We start from the raw sequence: 24,539 nt of genomic DNA on the forward strand, positions 1-24,539 counted from the left end.
CATAAACCTGGTACATATTTGAAAAATCATGGGGAACTGATAAGTTTGTTGCAGGATTTCTCCTGACTGAAAAGTGAAAACCCATGGAATTTTCACTATTTTAGAGACTAGAGTTGAACCTAAAGAATGCCTGGACCTTCTTTGACCAAATCTTGTTTAGCCGAGTAAAAACTTGAAAAAGTAACAAGGCTCGTACCGACTTTTAAAATTGCTTTCCCAGGAACATATCATCAAACATCTTGTTTTATTGTATTTATTGAGACATGGGTAGCTATACAATCAAATATTTCATTCCTTTTTCAGAAATTTCATTCATCGGCACAAGTGGAAGAATGAAATACCATTTTCTTGTCTGAGTTGGTATTGCCAATTTGCAGACCTTGTAACATCCTAATTTTTCGACCCAATATTTTTGTGTCTATTGTTATCCTATTTTGTGTTCTTTGCAACTTACTAGTTTAAATCTCTTTACTTGACATTGGTTCTTATATTAGGTAAATGTAATGTCCTATTGCCACGCCAAAAAGTAACTTAAACCATCTTCTGCACTAGATCTCAGAGGCAACGGATACACTTATTAGGCGTAGGTTGACACAGTTTACTTCCGGTAAACCTTGTGGAGAAGATGTTGATGTTCCACAACTGTCGCTGGCGCTTTTGACTGGAATATTAAGAACTGATTTTCCAAGTGAGAAATCGTACATCCACTGGAAGAACAGACAGGTAATTTTCTTGTTATCATAAATATTATCTTATTTTCTTGCAGCATTTTCTTATGTTTCAGTTCTTGCTGCTAAAATTTAATCATATGTTCCTAATTGACTGGTGTAAGCCTGACCTTTAGTTTACATACAATTACTATACTTTTATGCTAACAATTCATGTTTGTTGCCTGGCAATGAATCTTTCCTTTTGATATATTTTTAAGTATAAATTTTAGATTTTCGCCCTTAGTTAAATCATGAGTTGGTTATATTCGAGTATGGAGCTGATTCTACTGAATTCATTTTCTTACGAGCATAAGCTGTACAATGAAATATTGTGTGACGTTGAGAATGAGCCCGTTGACGGTTGAGGATTGACCATTTCTAAGATATAGGAGATAGGAAATCAAGACGGTACAATGTGTCGTTGACAAGGGTCTGCATAGTGCAACTCTGATTCTACTGTCATAGAGATGATTCATACATGATATTTACCTTATCTTCCATTGATGTATGATTCTCATGAAAGGAAATATATGTTTAAGTTGGTATTTGTCTTTTCAGATGTTGTGTGTGTTTCAGTATGTATGTTTGTCTATATTTAAGCATAGGTGTAAGATATTTCGTTGCAGTTTATCTCAAATACTCAAATCTATCATAAAGTCGCATATCCTTTCCATGTGTTATCTGCGCCTTTTACTCCAAGTTTCCATGTGATTGAGATGTTTTGGTTAGTTGTTCTAACTTTAAACTCATTTAAAATAGGCAAATATTCTTGAAGAACTACTTTCTTCTGATCATAATAAGAACAGGAAGCAAATGATTGGAGCTTCACTGGCAAAAATTAGAAATCCAGAGGTACTTCTATCTTATGATTTCCTTTCCCTTGCCTTGTTTTTTCAATAGTGCTGTCGGTTTCCACTTTTACAACTTTCATAATTTCTTCTTAGGAATGGGATCTTAAGATGTCTCCATCAGAACGGAGTGACTTTCTTTTAGTTATTCGCCAAGTTGCATTGGCATTCTCATCTATGCCTGGGCGTTTTGGTATTGAAGGCGAGACATATTATTGGACAACTGGTTATCATTTAAACATTAGGCTCTATGAGAAGATTCTCTGCAGTATATTTGACATCCTTGAAGAGAGCCAAATTATAGAGGTTCGGAAATTTCTTTTATGATTCATTCAAAAAAAAAAGGTGTGTGTTGATGATTTTATTTGAGTTTTTTAATATATATCAGGAAGCCGAGGAAGTTTTAGAGTTGATAAAGTTGACTTGGTCAATGTTGGGCATCACTCAAAAACTGCATCATGCATTGTTTGCATGGGTTCTTTTTCAACAGGTACTCACACTGTGAAGTATCTTTATCTATAATCATATCAGCTGCTTTCTTACACTTGCAATTGTTCAAAAAGACGCCAGGTTTTTATGGGCTGCCAGAGAGTTTTTTTTAGAGTAGCTTGGAAGCTTGTTTTTGGCATTGTTCTATAGCACTGATTTTAGTTTTACAGCGTTGTATTGTGGGGCATCCTCATATTTGAGATTTGTGTGCTTTGATTTTCTTGTCATTTTACTTCACATACTTATTGTTTCTTTCTTGAGTTTCTTTAAGTTTTACTCATTATGTCATTGTAGTGCAAATGCTGACAAATTTTCTCTTGCTTTTTAATGGAAGTTTGTTGCAGCCGAAGACATGGCACTGTTAGACTATGCACTTCGTGAAGTTGAGAAAGTTTTATCTGGTGAAGTGTGTGATGACAGAGAAGTGGCTTACACAAATAGTTTGACATGCTCTACGTTCAGCAACGGACATGAAATCAGATTGAGTTTGCTGCAATCCATCTTTCTATCAATTAGCTCATGGTGTGACAGTAAATTGCAGGATTATCATCTGCATTTTAGCCAGGTTGTCTACCATTTGTAAATTAAAGCGGCAAATATTTATTCTCTCATCTTGTGGTGTTTTAGTGATTTGCGAGGGATTTGATCACAGACTTTATTGAAAAGGTCCTTTAATATGCAGAAAAAGCTATTTTTTGAGAGGGTGGTGGCCATGGGGTTATCAGCAGGCAATGAAGTTTTTGTTCCACAAATAAATACTGAGGTAAGGATTTTGCATTTGTCCATTTTGATGTTTTCTCCTTATGGGTTAGCAGTCTACTTTGTCTGATGTTGGTTACTGAAAGTTAAATTGTGTCAGGTCTTCAATTTTGGGACCCATTAATTTCAGATCACCATCTTATTTGTATTTTCTGGATGGTTTTATTTTTTTACAATTTTATTTTGAGTAGCTATTCGCTAAGGGTGCTGTATCCTTCTTTTCAATACTAGAAAATTTATCTGCAGTTGACCAATTTCTTTCCCAATGCTTGCAATTTATTTTGGGATCACCATCTTCTTTGTAGTTTTTGTATGGTTTCTACAATTTTGTTTTGAGTAACCATTTCTAAGAGTTCTGCATCCTTCCAATAAATTGTAGAAAATTTTATCTGCAGTTAACCATTTTTTTCCCCAATGCTAGCAGTTTGGAGGGGTTGGCACTTCTAGTGAGCTTGTTACTGGAAAGATCAGAGTATATGTCGAGAAGTCCTTGGATGCTGCATGCCGGAGAGTAAGCCTCGTGCTTTATTTAGCCATGATTAACTTCTCGATTGTAATCATAACAAAGTGGATTTCTGGTCACAGGTTACTTATTCTCCGTCTGAGTATATAAAAGATACGATTCACCCACTGGTTACACTTGCAAATGAGTTAAACCTCATTGTTGAGGAGGATCTCTCTATATTTTCCCCAGTTCTAAGTCAATGGTATCATGAATGTGCTATGATCTCAGCCAAAAAGTTGCACCAGTTTTATGGTGAAAGACTGGTCTGGTTTTATGAATAATTAATATACGCCTTCTTTTTATGTGCCAAGTTTGCAATTATGTATTGACCTGAGTTCTTTTTTTCTTCTCTGCAGAAACCATTTCTCCGGGATGTAACATCCCTCACCGTGGATGTAAGGAAGGTGCTTTCGGCAACTGTTGCATTGGAGGCTCATCTTATTAAACTCCATGCTTCTGTTTGCAAAGAAACTGAGTCACCCTCTGCCAATGGACCAGCATTTGACTATTTTCCGGTCTGTCTATCTTTAATTAGGGACTGATAATTATAATAATGCACTAAACTATTGTTTGCATGGATTGTTAGTGGTTGCTATTGTTACTCACTCACTCTTTACTTTATAGCAAGAATAAACAGTTCTGGTTTCTTTGTTGCCCTAACCTGCAATTTTTTAGTGTTAGTAATTGATACGGGTCTGGAGGAGTTGGGCCCTGATAATAAGAAGCCCAACATCCGCTTTGTATATTCTAGAAGAAAGAAGCCAGTTGAGCGGGAGAATTAGTTATAAGAACATGAGGAGAGCGTGTGAGAGATTCATTTAGTTATCTCATGAGTCTATACTAGCAGTAGCTAGGGAAGAGTGTGTAAACTCTTGTAACAGAGGAAACTCTGTGATTCCTTATCAATTCTATATTACGTACCTTACTTGTGTCATTCTCGTTGTGTTACGTGCATCTTATTTGAGCTCAGGGAATATATTATATCAATTGGTCCGACCTGCCGGATACCTGAGCACGGAAGAAAAATGGCGGCAACGATATCAGAGGCGAGGTTTGAGGCGTTGGAAAATCTGGTGTTGACTATGAAGGAGGATGTGTTGGGGTTACAGAGTGATATGGGAATTGTGAAGAAAGCGCTTGGGGAGATGTCGGAGATCAAAGCTATGTTAACCAGTTTAGTGAAGGGGAAGATGGGGAATCTGGAGTGAAGGGGAAGATGGGGAATCTGGAGGTGGATCAGCGTGAGGGTGAGCAACCAAATGGTGAAGCCCATGTGTCCGAACCTAATATCGATGGAAGGGGTTCACGCAAAGGTGATCGGTGGGAGGAATCGGGAGAGGTGAGACAACTGTTGAAACGTGTGGACTTACCAAGTTTCAATGGAGATGATCCTGTTGGCTGGATAGGGAAGGCGGAGCAGTTCTTCGAGTTACATGACACAGCAAAGGGGGACCGATTAAAAATTGCTTACATATGCCTCGAAGGGATGGTCGTTCATTGGTTCCGATGGATTCACACCAAAATCCCATACATGGATTGGGAGCTATTCGCTGAGGAACTCATCAAACGCTACAGCGGTCGGAAGGCTGCAAACCCGTATGAATTATTGGCATCACTGCGGCAGGGACAAGGGTTGGTGGAAGATTATATCGGCCGCTATGAGGTGCTGATGGCCCAGATTGGCGATCTGCCAGAAAATCAGGCCATGGGCTATTTTTTAAGTGGGCTACGTGAGGAGATCCGAAAACATATTCGCATTCATGAGCCCAAGACAATCATTAGGGCTATGGATTTGACCCGTAATATAGAAGACTTGGAGTTGGGAACGTCCAATAGTTCAAATTCTGTAGCGTCTCTTTTGGGCCCCGGGGGAAATTCTGGATTGGGCCCTAGATCTGATGGACGACGGGTTACTAGTGGGCTGTGGGGTCGTCGCAACGATACAATAGGCGGCGAGCCACAGGAACGACACCCATCTCATCCCAATTTCTCTACAGGATCGAAGCAATCATCGGTGGGAAGCGTGGGTAATATCCGAGGTGGCGGAACGATGGGAGCCACACAAGGGGGGCATGAGGGACGAATTGTATCTCACCAAGAATATCTGCGGCGGAAGGAAAATGGGCTGTGTTTTAAGTGCGGTGAATCATTCACACCGATGTATCGGTGCGCATTCAAAAGCATGCGAGTTACAATCTTAACAGAGGAAGAAATTGACGATTCGGAGGCGTATGGCGTAGCGAAGGGGGATGTTGAGGAATCAGAACCATTCCCCGAGCTTGAGGGGGTATGTGGGACACTCGAGCTTCCTTTATATTCTGTGGGAGGAGTTACTGGTGCTCAAACGATGAAGTTCATAGCGAAGATTGGGGATGCTGATGTGATTACGATGATAGACAGTGGTGCAAGCCACAATTTCGTGTCTAAGACACTAGCTCTCAACCAAGGCTTTCAAATTGATGAGAGTGTGAAGTTTGGAGTATATCTGGGTGATGGCTGTCGAGTTACTTGTCAAGGTGTCTGTCGAGATTTAGAGGTGGATATTGGAGTTTGTCAGTTGACAATAAATGGATATTTATTTGAATTGGGAGGGGTCGATTTGATTTTGGGAGTAGATTGGCTTCGAACACTGGGCGAAGTTAGAGTGGACTGGAGTAAGATGCTCATGAAATTTGTGCAAAATGGTCAAGAGTTAGTGCTCCAAGGCGATCCAACCTTAAACAGGTCGGTGGTGTCATTACGGTCCGTCGCCAAAACAATGGATATGGTTTTTTGTGGGGCCATCTGGGTTACCGTGGCTGTGAAGGATGCAACAGAACAAAACGGCACACTGAGACAGTCATGGGAGGTCGAGGACTTACTGTCTCACTTCAAGGATATTTTTGAAAGCCCAACAGAGCTTCCTCCTCTGCGAAATCAGTCTCATGCTATCTGTCTTCGTGAGGGATGTGATCCGGTAGTGGTTCGACCATATCGATATGCGCACTACCAAAAAAATGAAATGGAACGGCTAGTCAAGGAGATGTTGGGGGCTGGGGTGATTCAGCCCAGTTGCAGTCTGTATTCCAGCCCAGTGGTCTTGATTAAGAAGAAGGATGAAAGTTGGCGCTTTTGTGTGGATTACCGAGCATTAAATGAAATTACCATTGCAGACAAATACCCCATCCCGGTGGTCGATGAGCTGTTGGATGAGTTATATGGAGCGACATTCCAAGCAACGATGAATGAGGTACTACGCCCTTATCTCCGGAAGTTTGTGTTAGTTTTTTTTGATGACATTTTAATTTACAGTGGTTCTTGGGAAGACCACATACAACATTTGAAAGTTATCCTCTGCGTATTGATGCAACACACACTGCGGCTTAATAAAAAAAGATGTTGTTTTGGCTCATCGCAAGTAGAGTATTTGGGCCATGTCATCTCTTGTCAAGGTGTGGCAATGGACTCATCAAAGATAGAGTCAGTAAGATCATGACCACCACCTCAATCAGTTCGGCAAGTGCGCGGGTTCCTAGGCCTCACTGGTTATTACAGGAAATTCATACGGGGATATGGATTGATTGCCAAACCTCTAACGGAGTTATTGAAGAAGAATAACTTCAAATGGGATCACATCGCTCAAGGGGCATTCGAACAACTACAAGAAGCCCTGTGTACTGCTCCAGTGCTGCAACTTCCAGATTTTCATAAAACCTTTGTGGTGGAGTGTGATGCTTCAGGAAGAGGGCTTGGGGCTGTGTTATCACAAGAAGGAGACCGATTGCTTTTTACAGCAAGGCCCTGTCATCAAGGGCTTTGTCAAAATCCACCTATGAAAAGGAGCTTATGGCTTTGGTGATGGCGGTGCAGTTTTGGAGACCATATTTGCAAGGGCGACGATTCGTTGTACTTACAGATCACAAATCGTTGAAGTGTTTACTACATCAACGGATCAATACTCCCGACCAACAACATTGGCTGGCTAAATTGTTGGGATATGATTTTGAAATTCAATACCGAGCTGGGAAATCAAATGGTGCAGCAGATGCCTTGTCTCGAAAAAATGAAGGTGGGGAGTTGTTGAATATCTCCATATCAGTATGGATGCAATGGGAAGAATTGGATGCAACAGTGAGGGCAGATCCATCTTTACAAAATATTATTCTCAAGCTCCAGGCTACAGGGCCGCCTGTTGCCCATTTTAATCTGGTCAATGACAGGTTATTCTATGATGACCGAGTGGTGATTCCAAAGGGCTCTTCTTGGATTACCAAACTGTTGGAAGAATTTCATGCATCTCCGATGGGAGGGCACTCAGGGGCTTTTCGCACCTTCAGAAAGATTGCTACCACTTTCTATTGGCAGGGCATGCGTGGGGATGTATATAGATTTGTGGCAGCCTGTGTCGTATGTCAACAACACAAATATTCAGCAACAGCTCCGGCGGGGTTATTACAGGCTTTGCCCCTTCCTGATCAAATTTGGGAAGATATAGCTCTTGATTTTATCATAGGGTTGCCAAAATCTAGAGGATGGGATATCATCATGGTGGTAGTAGATAGGCTGTCTAAGGCAGCCCACTTCATCTTACTTCGTCATCCTATTACAGCTAAATCTGTAGCGGACGCCTTTGCAAGAGAGATTATCCGCCTTCACGGCATTCCAAGATCAATGGTCAGTGATCGAGACCCAATCTTCTTAAGTAATTTTTGGCAAGAACTCTTTAAGATACAAGGCACGAAGTTGAGAATGAGTTCTTCATACCATCCAGAAACCGATGGACAATCGGAGGTACTTAATCGTTGCTTGGAAACCTATCTCCATTGTTTTGCTTCTGAGCAACCGAAATCTTGGGCAGAATGGATACCATGGGCAGAATATTGGTACAATACGACCTTTCACTCCTCAGCAGGCATGACACCATTTGAAGCAGTCTATGGGCGCAAACCACCGACCTTAATTCAATATTTACCAGGGGAATGTCAAGTGGCGGGAGTATCTCAGGATCTTATAGACAGGGATGAAGTTTTACGCCAGCTGAAGTTTACTCTGCAGCGGGCCCAACAGCACATGATTAAGGTCGCTAATCAACATCGCAAAGATGTTTCCTTTGTCGTGGACGATTGGGTTTTCTCAAATTACGCCCTCATCATCAACAATCCCTCTGTAGACGTGTGTATCAAAAATTGGCAGCTCGTTATTACGGACCATTTCAAATTATTCGTAAGATCGGTGCCGTGGCTTACGAATTGGCATTACCTAAAGAGTCAAGAGTGCACCCTGTTTTTCATGTCTCATGTCTAAAAAGAGCGGTGGGGCACAATCCAGGCATAACAACATCTTTACCGGAGGAGCTCGAGTCAGCTTTGTTTTTTAATTATCTGCCCGAACGAGTGTTGGCTAAACATTTCAAGAGCAGGGGTTCTGATCAAGTGTTACAGTGGTTGGTACAGTGGAAGGGGCAGCCAATGGCAGAAGCTACTTGGGAGGACGCTGTGCTGTTACAATCTCAATTTCCTAACTTTAGCCTTGAGGACAAGGCTAATTTTGAGGGAGCAGGTGTTGATAAGGGTCTGGAGGAGTTGGGCCCTGATAATAAGAAGCCCAACATCCGCTTTGTATATTCTAGAAGAAAGAAGCCAGTTGAGCGGGAGAATTAGTTATAAGAACATGAGGAGAGCGTGTGAGAGATTCATTCAGTTATCTCATGAGTCTATACTAGCTGTAGCTAGGGAAGAGTGTGTAAACTCTTGTAACAGAGGAAACTCTGTGATTCCTTATCAATTCTATATTACGTACCTTACTTGTGTCATTCTCGTTGTGTTACGTGCATTTTATTTGAGCTCAGGGAATATATTGTATCAGTAATTCATGATGTTGATAAAGGTAGGGGAGATGTATTTTTCTAGTTCTGTTGCTTCTGGTTTTTGGGCTTGGTTGAGTATAGCCTTTGTTTTGGTGTATGAATAGTACCTACATAATGAGTATATGCATGCAACCGCCCTTACCTGAAATGAGAGGGATTGCTTGCTAGATCAGAAGAGTGGGAACCTAACTTCCCCATCTCCCTTGGTCAGTATGTGTTTACTCTAGGATTCTGGCAGACATATAATCTTATTTATTCTTTCTAACCAGTTTTTACTGGTCATTGGACATTAAATATAGTTATTTTATATTCTGATAATATATTCTATCAGCTTAATAAATAGACTGCTTTGTGATATAATAAGATCATCAGCATCTGTTTCTACTAGTATCTCTTCTTGGGGAGTGTGATGCTAAATATTTCCCACAAAAAAGTATTTAGCCGGATACTGTAGACTGTGAGACTTCCATCTGAGTTTAAAAAACGCACCTTCTTTACCGAGTATCTACCTCCCCGAAAAAAATTATCAAAAGTAAAAGAGTTAGCTGCAATGTAGTTTGAGTAGCACTTATTTTAGCTATCATATGTGACATGCAATATTTGAGACTGTTCAGTGCTACAATTCCCATGCAAAGATGCTGAGTGACTAAAAAATTTCGGGATTATGACATTTCTTCTCTTCACATTGCTTCTTCCTCCCAGATTGCTGAAATTTCTAGGCCAATCATTCTTGACTGGATAGTTGCGCAACATGAAAGAATCCTTGAATGGACTGCACGTGCTTTTGAGCTTGAGGTCCGTCTCATTTTTATTTTGGATGTAGCCTGCAACTTATCCTTACCATGATATGGTAAAATAAATGGAATACATGGTAATATTTTCTGGAGTTATACTTGTTGGGTTACCGCATCTGTTGCATGATATTTTTGAAATGTTCATTGGTATTTTTGTGGAGCTCTTTGTTCTCATGATGTCATGATAAGCTGTTGTGCAACTCAATTGTTGTTGGCGCCCTTTGCTTTATGCTTTGGATGTGAAAATCAAATTGATTTTCTAAGATTAATTGCTTATGTCTTGTGTGTGTTCAGGACTGGGAACCTTTGTCATTACAGCAAAAGCAAGCAGCTTCAGCAGTTGAAGTGTTTAGGATCATAGAAGAGGTATCTTTATCGTCATATGCATTCTGTACTTTGAGCATCATGCATGACGTGGGTGAAATAATAATACAGCGTGCTTATTTTGAGCACTGCAAATAATTGCATTATCTTGGGGTTGAGAAACCTTCAACTAGCTCAAGTTTTTTCACAACTGGACTGTATACCTGGACAATTGTCCTACAAGACTTCCAAGGCATCATATTCTATTACTATTAACTTGATCTTCAGTAAGAGGTTGAGATTTTGTTAGACATGATGAAACTTAAATGCCGCATGAGAAATAGGCATTACTGGGAATTATAATCAATATAAAAATCTTAAATAAAAAGGATGGGTTGTACAAAAGCTAAGTATGGTTTTTGGTTCAACACAACTGTCTTTGGCAGATTACACTTACCACAGAGTGTCTTATTTTGCATAACTCCAGTATTCAAGTAGTACTTTGCTCTGTCCTACAAGTGTCCTATATTACATTCAATGAAAGCTTTCATGCTTGAGCTATACTGCTTTTGTGCATGTTAAATTAAGTTTCAACTTGCCTGTCTCGTGATTATATTAAAGATCTTAGATTTGAAATTTGTTGCTTCTTTTTACTTAGTTAACATTATGAAGCTGCTAGAATTTATTTTACTATCATCTGTACTATGTGTTTCTAGTTAAAATCATATAAATCATGAGTGAGTTTTTCTTTCTGCTTTTTAGAATTTTGCTTATTTCTATCCTGCTATGTTTTCTGCATTTCTATACCACTGAACTGAAACCTGCCCCCTCTCATCTTCACTCCAAATCACCTCCCATCTTCCGTTTTAAAATGTGGCCTTCTCTCTTGAAACATCTAGGACTCTTTAAACTTAAATGCGGAATTTTTTTTTTTTTTAAAAATAATAACAATACATATACGCCCATACATATATGTAATTCAAAATAAAAGATAAATAATATCAGCATGAAATAAAAATAAGTTTTGCATGCTCCAAAAACACCAAGTGCGGAAATACTAAAGTAAAAGTATAATTTGCTTAAAAATCAATAACATAATAAAATATATCTGAAATAATCCTAAGTCATGCAACGGTCACGGGGCCACTGTTCCGTGAGCTCATACGTCCTCACCACCGGTAGGAGCTACATAAAAGTCATTTGTCTCACCTGCACCATATAAGTGTAGTGAGCCTAGGGGCTCAACATGTCTAAACTTGAATATCAAAGTTTAAAATAATGCATCACATAATTATACTAATACATATACATGATACATGAACATGCATGGAAACATTTTCATAACATAAATGCTGAATCATAAATCTTGAGCATAAACATCATCTTTCTTCATCATACATAACATAGTTGAGCATGGTATTTTTGAAACAGTCTATGGTCATATCCGTAAGTGTGACGCTTATCTGTGCCGACTGATCAGTCTCATGAACCAACGTACGTGGCGGTGATAAATCACCTCCTATGGTAGTAAATTACCTCATAAATCATATATCATATGGTGGATAACCACCCTTATGTCACACTACTTCAATTTCCATCAAGAAAATATTTTTGCTCAACTCATACATAATCATAATCATATCATATAAAATTTCATGAATGCATGCACTGAAAATTTGTCCGTAATATATATTTAATTTATTTTTTTCATATTAAATATACTTATACTTAAAATATAAACTTCATGCATAAAAATAATTAAATATATATTTCGGACTTAGTTATTTTTCATGGGTTGGTCCAGACTGCTGGTCACTCACTCTAAGCGCATTAAACTTAAATAAGAGCCCAATTATCATATTTTAGCCCAAATAACTTAACTAAACTTAACTGGGCCTAAATAAAAATATTTAAGCCCATTAACTTAAATAAACCCAATAAGACACTAGACTGACCCAAAAATTCCCATGGGCTCCCAAGCCCATAAAAATCATTGGGCTAACTTAAATAAATTATTTAAAGCCCAAAATAAAATTATTTGGAAGCCCAAATAATTTTATTTCTAATTAATTGGCCCAAAAACCAATTAAAACCTTAAACACTTAAAAATTAAAAATACTCGAGCCCGGCCCACCTAACCCGGACCCGGACCGACGTGAACCGACCCACAAATTACCAGACCCGATCCAGGCCCCAAGACCCGACCCGGACCTGCCCAAAACCCTAAACCCGTTTCCCTCTTGTTCCTTACTCTCGGCTGCGACCAGCTTCTGTTCAGAGGCATCGGCCGCCCTACTCCGGCCACCAAATGGCCGGAGCACCACCACCTACACCTAGAAGACTTCAAGACGTTTCCAGAAAGCTAAAAACCAGCCCAAACGGAGTCCTAACGTAGGAGAACGAACCAAAACAAAATCTGCCTAATTTCTGCTCGCGCGCTGCGCGCGACGCCGGACTTCCGGCCGTTCGGCCGCCCAACTCCGACCATCACTGGCTAGAGAACTACCTGAGATAACTTCCTCTATGTCTTGGGGTTCTAACCCAATTGGAATCACCCTCAAACCCGTCCTATACAGTGCACACGAACCATTCTCCCAAAACCGCTCAAACTGCGACCTTCTATGCAACCAGAAGATATTGTTTCGGTTCAGACCAACCTTGGCTCAAACCACTCGACCCTAAGGCACCCTAGGACACCCCTTGACCGAGCCCCAGCCTCTGGACCATACCATGCTTGGCAAAAACGTGAGTCATGACCAATCAAGCAAGAACATGCATCAATACAAGGCATACATGCATAAACTCGAAATTTCCATGAAAAATCTGAAATAAAACACATCATGCAAGAGTAATAGCTTATATGGTGGCCAAATAAAAGTTTTAGAGACTCCGGGACGACGAACGGACCACTACGACGATCAAGCTTGGTCGGCTATGGCGATTGTGAAATCTGAAGAAAACGTGAAGAAGAGAATGGAGAGAAGGATGGAGTCGGCTGAATGAGTTTAGGGTAGGGTAGGCTTTAGTTTTTTTTAAATTTTGATAATTAGGATTAATTTAAGATAATAACTAATATAAATTAATGAGGTATATAATATAACATAAATATAAGATTTTAAACTTTTAAAAATACCTACTAATCTGATATATAATAATAATAAATCCCGAAATATAATATTAAAGGATTTTTAAAGATCAATAAAAGTCATTAAAATGACTTATTTTGGTCAAAAATCAATTCTTAAATAAATATATAAGTAAATACTAAAATTTTCTTGACAAAATACCTTAAAATATTATTTTAAGGCTCATAAAACTCATAAAATATTTTTGGCTAAGAATTTTGGTATCTCGTCCGTCCGCGGTCCCGTCTACGCGATCAAAATATTAAATTCCTTAAAAATTTAGAATTTCCATAATTATGGGTTAAATGCTAAAATAAATTAAATCATGCATATAAATCACATAATATCACATAAATACATTTAACCCTTAATTAAAAATTAATTTCTCCAAATTATGCATGCGGATTTACGTTTTAAAATTTACGGGTGTTACATCTCTAGTGCTTGTTCCATCGCTATTTACCGGAGGCTATGAATTTCTGTCCAAATTTGGTACTAGCATTTTCTGAACATCTCAATTCGATTAATTGTCCAAGCGGCCAATCCATATCATAATGTACTGCTGGCAGCCTGGCATCCCAAATATGTACCTTATTTGGTTCCACGATTGTAATGTGACTTACATATCTTTATTTCAAAAAGAGGAGCTCTTGTAGGAAGTAGATGCTCCCATTGAAAATTGTGAGCATTCGAATGCTGCAGAAGAAGGCACTCTAAGATAATCAGAGATCATGTGAACATCCTCGACGGGCTTGCAGATGTGTTATGCAGTTCGGGATGACTTCTGTTACTTTCTGCTTTATTTATATGTCATTTATACTTGCACTACCCTGCAATGCACCAACAATAAAACCTACTTAGTTACAAAATCCTAATTTTTACGTACGTCTCTTATGTCATTACCATCATCAAAGGTCATAAGTCATCATCAATAGCTCAAAGCCCTGCTTTTTCACAAAATCTAGTGAACAGCATCTGTCTACAGTTGTTTCCCTCATCCGATCATTACCTAACTAGAAGATCAACCTTTTTCTTTATCGAAAAGAGAAATTTTCTTCCGCAAAGTATGGTTTGCAAGAGCTTGCAATCTGATGTCCACTTTGGTTGAACATGTGGGATGCATTTGTGCTTGAATTACTTAGCAGTTGTTGCCTGTTATGTTATTCTTCTCAGTGGCCAAAACGATTTATTGCATGTGGATAAGATTTGTTCACAGTCTCCTATTTCTTGGCAATGAGGTTTTTGCTCTTTTTTCTTAGCTAATATATCATATATTTCTTGTTATTAGTGACATTGTGCCCTAGAATTTTCTTACTATTGTTTGGGAGATATAATACCAAAGTTTCGCTTGCAGACTGTGGATCAATTTTTTGAGTTTAGCCTTCCAATGGACATCACACATTTGCAAGCTCTATTGTCCATAATTTTTCACAGCTTGGATGCCTATTTGTCGAAAATGTCCTTCCAGTTAGGTAAATTGCGGCTTGATATTTGCTTCCTTTTGAGGGCTACTATATATCTGTTTGTACGCTGGTAACTAGCTTGTTGTTGAGTACTATTATGCAAATTATATAATCAATCTAATTTATCCCCGAGTTTTCCGATGGTAGAAACTTCTTTGGTGATAAGCCTGGAAGCGTAGGGCCATCCATGGATTCTTTTTCCGTTTTTTCCTCCAAGGACCTTTCAGACTAAGAATATGAGCCATTGATTTATTGGAATTCTTGAACTGAAGGTTGTTGAAATAATTTTAGGACCACTATAAAGTCTATTGTAACATCTGTTTATGCCATATGATAGTGTGGAGGTCACCAAACCAGTCGTCAAACTGCATATGATCTGTCTCCAGACAGAATTGACCGATGTGGGCTCCCAAGTGCCGCATGGTAGATCAGTTAGATGATGAGATAAGACCACAAAGTTACTTCAAAAGTACTCTCTTATTTTGTCATTTTGTCTCAAATTGGTTTGGGTAGCTGTAGCCTTCAGTGAAAAGATGAATTGATTTTCTTCAGAAGATTATTTAGTCCAAATGTCCTAAAGCTATTTAGAACCTTTACAACATCCCTGCTGGCTCGGATGAATGTTGACTATCAGTGACCTTGTGTTGATAAGAAGTCAAACTTGAATATTTTATTGTTGCATGTACGAGTAAATTCCCATATAAGCGTGTGTTCGTGCATTATTGTCATATGAATGGATAAAATGACTTCCATTTGTGCTTTACTTCTACTTAAAAGTAGTTTATATACTATTGTATACGCATGGTAATTTCTTTTTTACACTCTAATTCCGGATGTTATATGGAGTGTGATATAATCACCTTTCATTTCTCTAGTGCAGTTGAGAAGAAAAGTTTTTATCCTTCTACTCCTTTGACACGCTACAAGGAAACGGCATTTCCTATTGTCAAGAAAAAGGTTGTAGAGCATTTGGTTCTAGATGATGAAGTACATAGACAGTTGGATATATTGGCAACTTCCAAGCTATGTATTAGATTGAACACTTACCGCGTGAGTGTACCTTTATTTTTTTGCAAACATTTTACATCCAAGTATACACGACAATATCACTTTATGATCTGGTTGAAAAGGATAATACTTTAGCTACTTGTGATCGCTCTGACAATGTTAATGGATTCAACAGTTGTCTCAAGTGTTGCACTACTTAGTATCAATTGGCTAAATTGTACCTCATTTGACATTCTAGTATTCTACTTATTTGAGAATTTATTACAGGTCTTTTTATATTTACCTTGAGCTTTATAGTGAGTGATAGGTCAGTGTAGACAAAATTTGATACACAATAGATTCAAAGAAAATCTTCCATTTAGCAATTATCGAACCAACTGAAATGATGGACATATCTGGTTGGAAAACTAAAGTTCTTCTCTGGATATTTTATAAATGTTTATTTGAGATATTATGTCCAGGATATTCTTCTAATTTTACAACACACACACACATCATTTTCATGTGTCAAATCTTCATTTCTAAGCACAGGATCATCACAACGTTAGCGGTGAGGACAACTATTACTTAGGAAGAATCACCCTTTAGAGTTGGACCTCAGGTTTTCATAAATGATCCTTATTCCTTCAAGTTAATATTTGTTACCTGAACCCATTAAACCCGACTTTAGCAAGAAATTCACGGTGATTTCCTTCGAGTTATAGAGGAACCACAGACTCAGAAAAGTGGACTGTCCAGAATACCAAAACTTTACTGTAAATTATTCTCTTTCTTTGCTATCCCCACAATAACTATAATGAAGAGTTCTAATTCACTAATTTCCTCAGATGCCTTCTTAAATTTTTTGCAGTATATTCAGAAACAGATCACAGTACTCGAAGATGGCATTAGGAAGTCATGGGAAGCTATCACACCATGCCGTATATATGGATGCTGTAAGTTCTCTTATGTATTGCAAGCATATGACCTCGAATATACAGCTGTTACTCTTGTTTAATATGTGATGTCATTTCCTGACTTGTCACCAAACAAATGCAATAGTATACAGTATACTCCATGCCTGAAATCGTGGCCTGCCTACCTATGAGTTATCAGGACCTCTACTGATGTCGAAATTCTTTTTTATGCCCGGAATTTGTTATTATCCTTGATCCCATATCACTGCCGAACTTCCAAAAACTTACAAAAAAATTTGAATAAACTATGATCCATGGCATTCTGTCTCGGTTTAACTTCACTTTGATTCATTCTTATTCCACTTTGTTCAGCCGCAGATATGACCCCTGGGACTTTGGGGACTTCTGTGGATTTGAATGATGAATCAGTTACAGAGCTTTTTGTTGCCACCCTGGATTGCATCAGGGATTCGGCTTGTCATGCTATCAAAAGGACTTGTGACTTCCTCGGTAAGACAGTGAATTGTTTACTACTCCCTCCGTCCCAACTATATTGTCCACGTTTTCTTTTTTGTTTGTCCCAAATATATAGTTATATATCATATTTAGTAATATTTTTTTACACTTCTAATATATCCCTATTAACTACACCTTGAAAATTATGCAATCATTTTTTAATACATTAAATAGGGATAAAATAGGAAGTTTATATAAAATTTGCTTTCTCAATACATTTTTCTTAATCTGTGTGAAAATCCAAAGAAGACAATATATAAGAGACAGAGGGAGTATTTAGTATTTACGGTCCATTCTACCTGCTTAGTTATCTCTTGCTGATGAACAATAACAACTTTTTGTTTCATTTTAAGTTAATATTTGGTATTCCTTGGTCAAATAAAACATCTTATGTATGCTCTTAGACATATGCTCTGTTGGAAAAGCTTACCAGTGTTCCATGTCTCTATTCTTCATATGGACGGAAGCCTATAAAGATTAAGAAAATAAATGTTCCCAAATTCTTATGCTTTCTCATTCTAGAGAAAGAGATTAATGTCCTCATGGGGGAGGCCTCATTGTTCTGCTTCCCGCCGGTGGAAGTAAGTTCCATCTGGTGTGCCTTAAATCACAATCCACAAGTGAAAACAGTAGCCATATATGATGTATAAAACCTTGGCAATAAAGTTACAGTCAACAAACAGTATGGAAAATTACATTAAAATGACCCTTTCCTTCAACAAGAAAATGTCCCTTGGAGTTGAAAATATCCTTTATGGAATAGTTTCCCTCTCCCTTGCAGAGCTAGAAAATCTACTCAAGCATTTTTCCGATGATACAATTAATTCCTCCCCTTATGTTATTCACTCCACGTGCAATGTGTTTTCTCTCTTCTCTTTCTGGATCCTCCTGGTGTAAACTATTAATAGGAGTTTTTGAACTGTTTGGACTAATTTATATAGCATTTTTATGATCCATCCCTTTAGAACTCCCTTAGACCAAGCCCATGTCGTATCTTACGCAGCCAAACTCTCTAGCATGTTATTATGACCATTGGTTTACCTTATTTCACAGGGTTTAGCATTTTTAGTTTGTAAAACATGTTCTCTGGCATTCGAAATTGATCTCTATGATTGAATATTTACAAAATAATATCATGACATTGGTTTGGAGTTTTTCCAATTGTTAAACATAACATGATTACGAACCTAAGCAACTTGCCTATGTTTTATTGGACGTTCAGGAGCCAAAATTGTGTTCTGGGATATGAGAGATTCTTTTCTGTTTAATTTGTATCATGGTGGTGTTGAAGGCAACCGCTTGGATGGTTTACTTCCTCAATTTGATAGTGTAAGATATTGAGCCATCTATTTTCTCCTGCATCATCTTTTTCTCTGCTGACACTTTCATGAACATGTAAATGTGCCCACACAAAGGCACAAATATTTTGCTCGTAGCCTCGTACAGAGGCAATCAGGTGTGCTATGATGTACGTGTACTTGCACAGGCACACATACATCATACACACATAGCAACAGGATAGACATTGATACATACAAGCCAATTCAAAGATTCCCAAATGTGTGGCTCATTTCCAGAAGAACCGTGCTTAAATTTTGTGATCATTTTGTTGATCTCACCCCCTGCTCCCCCAGTTGCATGCTATTAACAACTATGATTCTCAAAGTCAATCGTTGAATTTTGAAACCTATAGCCTCATTTGCACGTTATACTGTCTACTTCTTATTCTATGTTTCCATTCAAGGGTTCCAACAGCTAAAGCTTTGCTGGGGCCCTATATTTCTAAAACCGCAGGTGCCTACATATTTGATTGATGGTTTTAGTGTGCTTCTTTAATATGAGTGGCATGTTTGTAGGCCCTCAATAACGTATGTCGACTGATTGATGAAACAATCAGAGACCTCGTGGTCTCCAGCATTTATAAGGCCTCACTGGTATGATTTATTTTCACTCTGTGTGCATCATCGGTTCATTGCTTTTGTTTGGTTTTGATTTTGTGTGTTATTGCACAGGAAGGATTTGTATGGTTGTTACTTGACGGGGGTCCATCACGTGCATTTTCTGACACAGATATTTCAATGATCGAAGAAGATCTTAGTGTGTTAGAAGTAAGTCAAGTGGTACCATCCAAGGGCTGTCGGTAATGCATACTTGTTTGGTTTGTTGTCATATTCCTTTTTGAACGTCATGCATGGCAAGATTATTATGTAAGTTAAGTAAAACAATAATACTTCGGAGTTGCACAAAGGGTGATTTGCACCATGGTAGAATATTTTTATTAAAGTCAAGCTATGAGACTTTCAGTTTATTCTCTATTTTTAACTTATTGTTTTCTTTTGGGCTCGTCAACTGTCAGTGTGGTCTGAATAGCATACATTATACAACAAACTGCTCCTTCCATGAGACTGTTTAGTGTTTATCATCTACCTTGTTAAAAGGTTTTATAGGATTGGAAATGTGATGTTGAAATTTTTGGATAGTAAGTTACGTCCTCAATCTTTCAAGAATTTTGAACTAGAGCCACTCACGTGATGCCACTTTTCCAGCACTCCTCTCCACTAATATCTTGAAAAACCAACACCTCAATGGTTCAAAGTTCGGTTTACTAACAAGTATGAGAGACATTCCAGTGGAGGTGTTCTCATGATTGTCTATGAACTGTAAGATAGTGATTTACTATCCAATCATAGCATAGTAGCGATACTTTTTTAGTGAAATTGAAGAGCTGTTCCTTCTCCAAAATCATATCTCAGCACATTTTAATTGACTACAAAAGAATCTAGTCTGTGGTCTGAAAGATTTCTGGTGCATGTGGAGTCGATCAAAAAAAAATTTTCATTAGATTTCCCGACACCGCATTCTTCTTTGCTGCTTTTAGATACTGTTTTTCCCTGAGATAGCCTTCAATTTCAGCAAAGATCTGCATATGATGAATACTTAGGACTTATTGACGGGGTGCTAACTTCTGCATATGGTTTTTTCTTTTGGTTTGTGTTTTAAACAAATAATTTATTCTTATATATTTTCTAGGATTTGTTTGTTGCCAATGGAGAAGGGCTTCCTCGTTCATTAGTTGAGGAGGAATCAAAGTTTGTCCATCAGATTCTAAGCCTTTTCTCTCTTCAGGTGTGAAGATCCATGCTTTCAGTATTTTAAATTTTCGGTTTTCTAGATCCTTTTCCATTTACCTGATTCCTCAAATTTGTTGCAGACTCAGTCCGTGATACAGATGCTGATGGAATCTAGTGAACACATTTCAGTAGATACTACCAGTCCTAGATATGCTCAACGATATTTGGGAGATGCCCAAACTTTAATAAGGGTATTATGCCACAAGAAAGATAGGGAAGCCTCAAAGTTCTTAAAGAGACATTATCAGCTTCCTCCATCTTCTGGTAAGCATTCTTTTCTTTGTTGAAGAAACAGCCCTTTTTCATATTGTTGCTTTGTTACCAAAGTTTGTGATACAATTTGTTACATAGTTAATTTATGCATTGTGTCCAATGCTTTCTTATAGTTCTCTTATTTATGTCTAGCTTGTGCCAATTACCAAAGATCATTCGATCATAAAAATTGTTGTTAAATTGTTGTCTCCTTGTTGTCGAGCCAAATAAAATTAACTTGCATTTTTATCGTTGTCATTGTTTCTGTTCTATGGTTTGCCTGTATTATGTTGTGATGTGATATAAATCGTGTTGGTCGTTACGTAGTGTTTAGCAGCTGCTGTAAATCTTGTTCTCTAATCAGTAACAAACCTGAAGATTTTTTTATTGCATCCTTTGAACTAGAAGGCGAAAACTTGGAAACCTGGATCTCCTCCCAAGTTTTTGTTGTAAAAAACTGCTAGTTTTTGCATCGAACCTTGTTTCTCTTTTTAATTTTAGGAGTACCTACTATAGGAGGACTGATGAGATGTGATGTGATGCATAGTGACAATCTTTTAAGCTTCCTCTTGTTTAATTTGTTTTCGTCATGTACAGTTTTGCTAACATCATATGCTTAGTTCTCTTCCACGAAAACCTTTGGATTACAGCTAGTCTCCGGTTCTTAAACAAATAAGGTTACTGAATAGTCTTTTTTCGCTATTGACAAGGAATACTTAAAACAAATGAGGTTGGTATGAAGATGGCAAATATATGAAAAGCTTAACAAAAATTGCATTTTTCTACATATTAAGTTGAAATTTGAACCTAAAATGTTTTGAAGCGGAAGAAACAATGGTGGGTTGGTGGTGGATACTGGCACAAACCATTCTCATGGAGGTCACATGAAAGTCAAAATATATTATGTACAAGCAAAGTTTTCTTGTAAACAATCTAATACAGTGTGCAAGTATTGGGTATTTTTTCTGTTCAATCAGTTGTAGATGGAATATAAGAAATTAGCATTGTGGGTTTCCTGTAAATTTTTTACTTCAATAGGTGGCTTCTTTTATCTTTTTGGTATGATGTTCATCCTGCGTCCTTATATCTCCAATTTGATGTCCTTTTAATGTATATTTTTCCTTCAACTGCTTTACTTCTCTTGATATTTAGGAAACTTGGCCTGTCTCCTGTACTTACCTTACGTAGCTGGTGCAAAGCTTCCCAATCATGCATCCTCTTAACAAGAAAATAACTAATTTCATGAATTGAATACAGATTATGGTGAAACTTCATCAGAGGATTCCAGTTTCCATTCTCCTTTATTGGCAGATATTGTAAAACGAAGTGCATCCTTTCGATGGTCAGATAAAAGTCAGAGCAGCTTCAAGTTTATGAAGAAGAAATTCCAAGAAACAACGTGGGACATAAAGCATGTGTCATGGTCAAAATAGCACAAAATCAAGTACAAACGAAAAGAAAAACAGCATTGGTGCCACCAGTCATCTGAGCTAAAACTGTTGATGTGCAAATGAACTTTTTTCCAGAGCATGCCAAACAAATTCTACCGATCAGTCTTCTCAAGTGCTAATCAGTGCAGGGAGTTGTCCGTGATGTTTTTAAGAAGCAAGAGTTCCACCCAACACTTGGGCATATGCATATATGCTGGTGGCTTTTGGAAAGTTTTGAAGCAATGTTTTCATGTAAGATTGGTATCGTCTTTTCACGTAGAATTCTTGTAACACTGAGCGATTCATTTATTTTCAAGTTGTAAGATCACTGTGATTTGTAGTTTCTTAGGCAATTGATTTGTAAAATCATTGGAGGAATAGGACAAGATGGTGACATTTTAGTTTTCTCCGACTCTCTAAAATATCTCGCACTTCTTGTAGTTCATTGAGGAGCTTAGATAAAGGCTTCATTATTCATGCAGCATTCTATTATATTTGGTGTCCTTGATTTCAATGTTGGATTTTATTTCCATAATTACCTCAAGAGTACAAATGCATTTGAATTCATTATGCACCGTAAAAGTCCAGATTTGAGTTTTCGAATTCAATTCATACTTTTGTACGACACAAACACCAAGAATTCGAGCTTCTGAAAATTGGTTTCTCATAGTAGTTTGGTGCTTTTTGTTTAACTAGGAAAATAGATCTCATATCAGGTTGTTTTTAATCAATTCAATCAAATATCATATTAATAATTGAATATTTGCATTTTGCAATTAATATTCAATTAAATTTACTTATACTTAGTCAAATATGAATAGAAAGTCGTATTGATTAGTATTAGGTTCTCTGTAATATAATATGATGAAACGATATTTTATTATAGAGAAACTTTATGAAACGATATTTATTATAGAGAAATTTTATACAACTACACATATTTTATAATTAACTCGTTTCTTAATCAAATTTTATTAAATTATTGCAGTATATTTGTAAACAAATGAATACTAAAAAATAAATAATAAATTAAACCAAGTAAAACATGTAGAAGTAGTAATCTTATATATTTAATATTATTAACTTTTTAATAGTATTTTAATCTACGTCAATGATTTTATTATATATAATACAATATGAGTGAATAAATAATAAAACCAAAATACGAATGTCTCTAATAATCAATTTATATGTAATATGGTGAGCAGATATGAAAACTCATTTATGCATTTAAATGATTTTTTATCCAACTTAAATCATAATATATAATTGTTTCAATTTATTGACTTAGTAATTATATACATAATAACATGGTAAGGAGATATTAGAAAATTATTTTGGAAAAACTACAATTTTGGTCCCGTATGTTTGTCACTTTGCGATTTCAGTTCTCTATGTTTTCATATTTCAGTTTTAGTCATGCATGTTCCGATTTTTGGCAATTTCAGTCTTTTTTCTTCAAAAATGCTTATGTGACACTATACACGTTAGTTCTACATCAACACTGCATTGGTGTCACATCAGCAGCTTCACATCGGAAAAAAAGAACTAAAATTGCCAAAAAAATTAAATAAAAATAACGGACTAAAATTGAAATCTGAAAATATAGAGGATCAAAATCGCAAAGTGACAAACATACAGGACCAAAAAAGTAATTTTTTCAATTATTTTTACACTAAATTTTTCAATCAAATTTAAATACTAATGATAATTTCAAGTTATGGACTTATAACCATAGAGACATGAGTAATAATGAATCTCTATAACTTTAAAATAATTATCAGTTATCAGTATTACATTTGATACTGTTGGGATCGGTTCAAAGGGTAGAGGGGGGGGGGGTGAATACACTCTGAAACTTATTTTCTTTCTTTTCAAAATGATCAAGTGAAGTTTAGTTCACTTAATCTGTTTTCTCAACTTCTAAAACGGTTTGAACAACTTAAATAGTGCGGAAATAGTTCAGAGGTTTTAGTGATGCAAAGGCAAGTTACAACACGATGTATGAGCAATATGTAAGATAAATATGCAGTAAAGACTGAGGCACGATTTATGGAAGTTCGAAGGCTTAATCCTTCTACGTCTCCCCTTCTTCCACTTAGGAAGAAATTCACTAGAAGACTTTGGTTATTACAACGTCTTGCAATACACCCACTTCAGACTTAGGACTTATCCAATGCCTAATCCGAAACTCCTAGATTTACACAGATAAGATTCTCAGTTCTTATCAGACTGGTGGAAGCTTTCAGAGTAGCTTCAAGTCTCTTCAATAATGAATACAGTCCGGTTGAGCTTCTCAAACTGCAGAGCGGTCGAGAGGCTTGGAAACCCTAGGATGATCCTTGAAGATCAGATATGTAAACTGTAGGCGAGGGTTTATTTGAGCAGCAAGTGAATGATCTTGTAAGTGTGCTCAAGTATTGCTTCAGTATATCAGATGAGGACTTCTGATAGTATTCAAGTGA

At 37.3% G+C, this 24,539-nt stretch overlaps 1 protein-coding gene across 5 annotated transcripts in view; it reads left to right on the forward strand.

Annotated features, from left to right (window-relative positions):
* Positions 1-22,551, forward strand: part of LOC140876515 (protein unc-13 homolog) — a 28,152-nt gene extending 5,601 nt beyond the window's left edge. For 3 of the 5 annotated variants that reach the window (XM_073280492.1, XM_073280496.1, XM_073280497.1), the window contains 21 exons: positions 553-723; positions 1,470-1,562; positions 1,655-1,864; positions 1,947-2,048; positions 2,382-2,612; positions 2,730-2,810; positions 3,228-3,317; positions 3,392-3,574; positions 3,668-3,826; positions 9,859-9,951; positions 10,245-10,316; positions 14,733-14,850; positions 15,722-15,891; positions 16,700-16,784; positions 17,118-17,255; positions 18,484-18,590; positions 19,118-19,195; positions 19,274-19,369; positions 20,292-20,387; positions 20,473-20,656; positions 21,902-22,551. In XM_073280492.1, coding sequence (XP_073136593.1) covers positions 553-723; positions 1,470-1,562; positions 1,655-1,864; positions 1,947-2,048; positions 2,382-2,612; positions 2,730-2,810; positions 3,228-3,317; positions 3,392-3,574; positions 3,668-3,826; positions 9,859-9,951; positions 10,245-10,316; positions 14,733-14,850; positions 15,722-15,891; positions 16,700-16,784; positions 17,118-17,255; positions 18,484-18,590; positions 19,118-19,195; positions 19,274-19,369; positions 20,292-20,387; positions 20,473-20,656; positions 21,902-22,077 — 2,733 coding nt within the window. In that variant the 3' untranslated portion in view covers positions 22,078-22,551. The remainder of the gene's footprint in view (positions 1-552; positions 724-1,469; positions 1,563-1,654; positions 1,865-1,946; positions 2,049-2,381; positions 2,613-2,729; positions 2,811-3,227; positions 3,318-3,391; positions 3,575-3,667; positions 3,827-9,858; positions 9,952-10,244; positions 10,317-14,732; positions 14,851-15,721; positions 15,892-16,699; positions 16,785-17,117; positions 17,256-18,483; positions 18,591-19,117; positions 19,196-19,273; positions 19,370-20,291; positions 20,388-20,472; positions 20,657-21,901) is intronic. The other 2 variants (XM_073280495.1, XM_073280493.1) reach the window with 2 other exon arrangements.
* Positions 22,552-24,539: the final 1,988 nt, after the last annotated feature.

Source organism: Henckelia pumila, chromosome 1, assembly GCF_033568475.1.
Source record: "Henckelia pumila isolate YLH828 chromosome 1, ASM3356847v2, whole genome shotgun sequence".
Lineage (NCBI taxonomy): Eukaryota > Viridiplantae > Streptophyta > Magnoliopsida > Lamiales > Gesneriaceae > Henckelia > Henckelia pumila.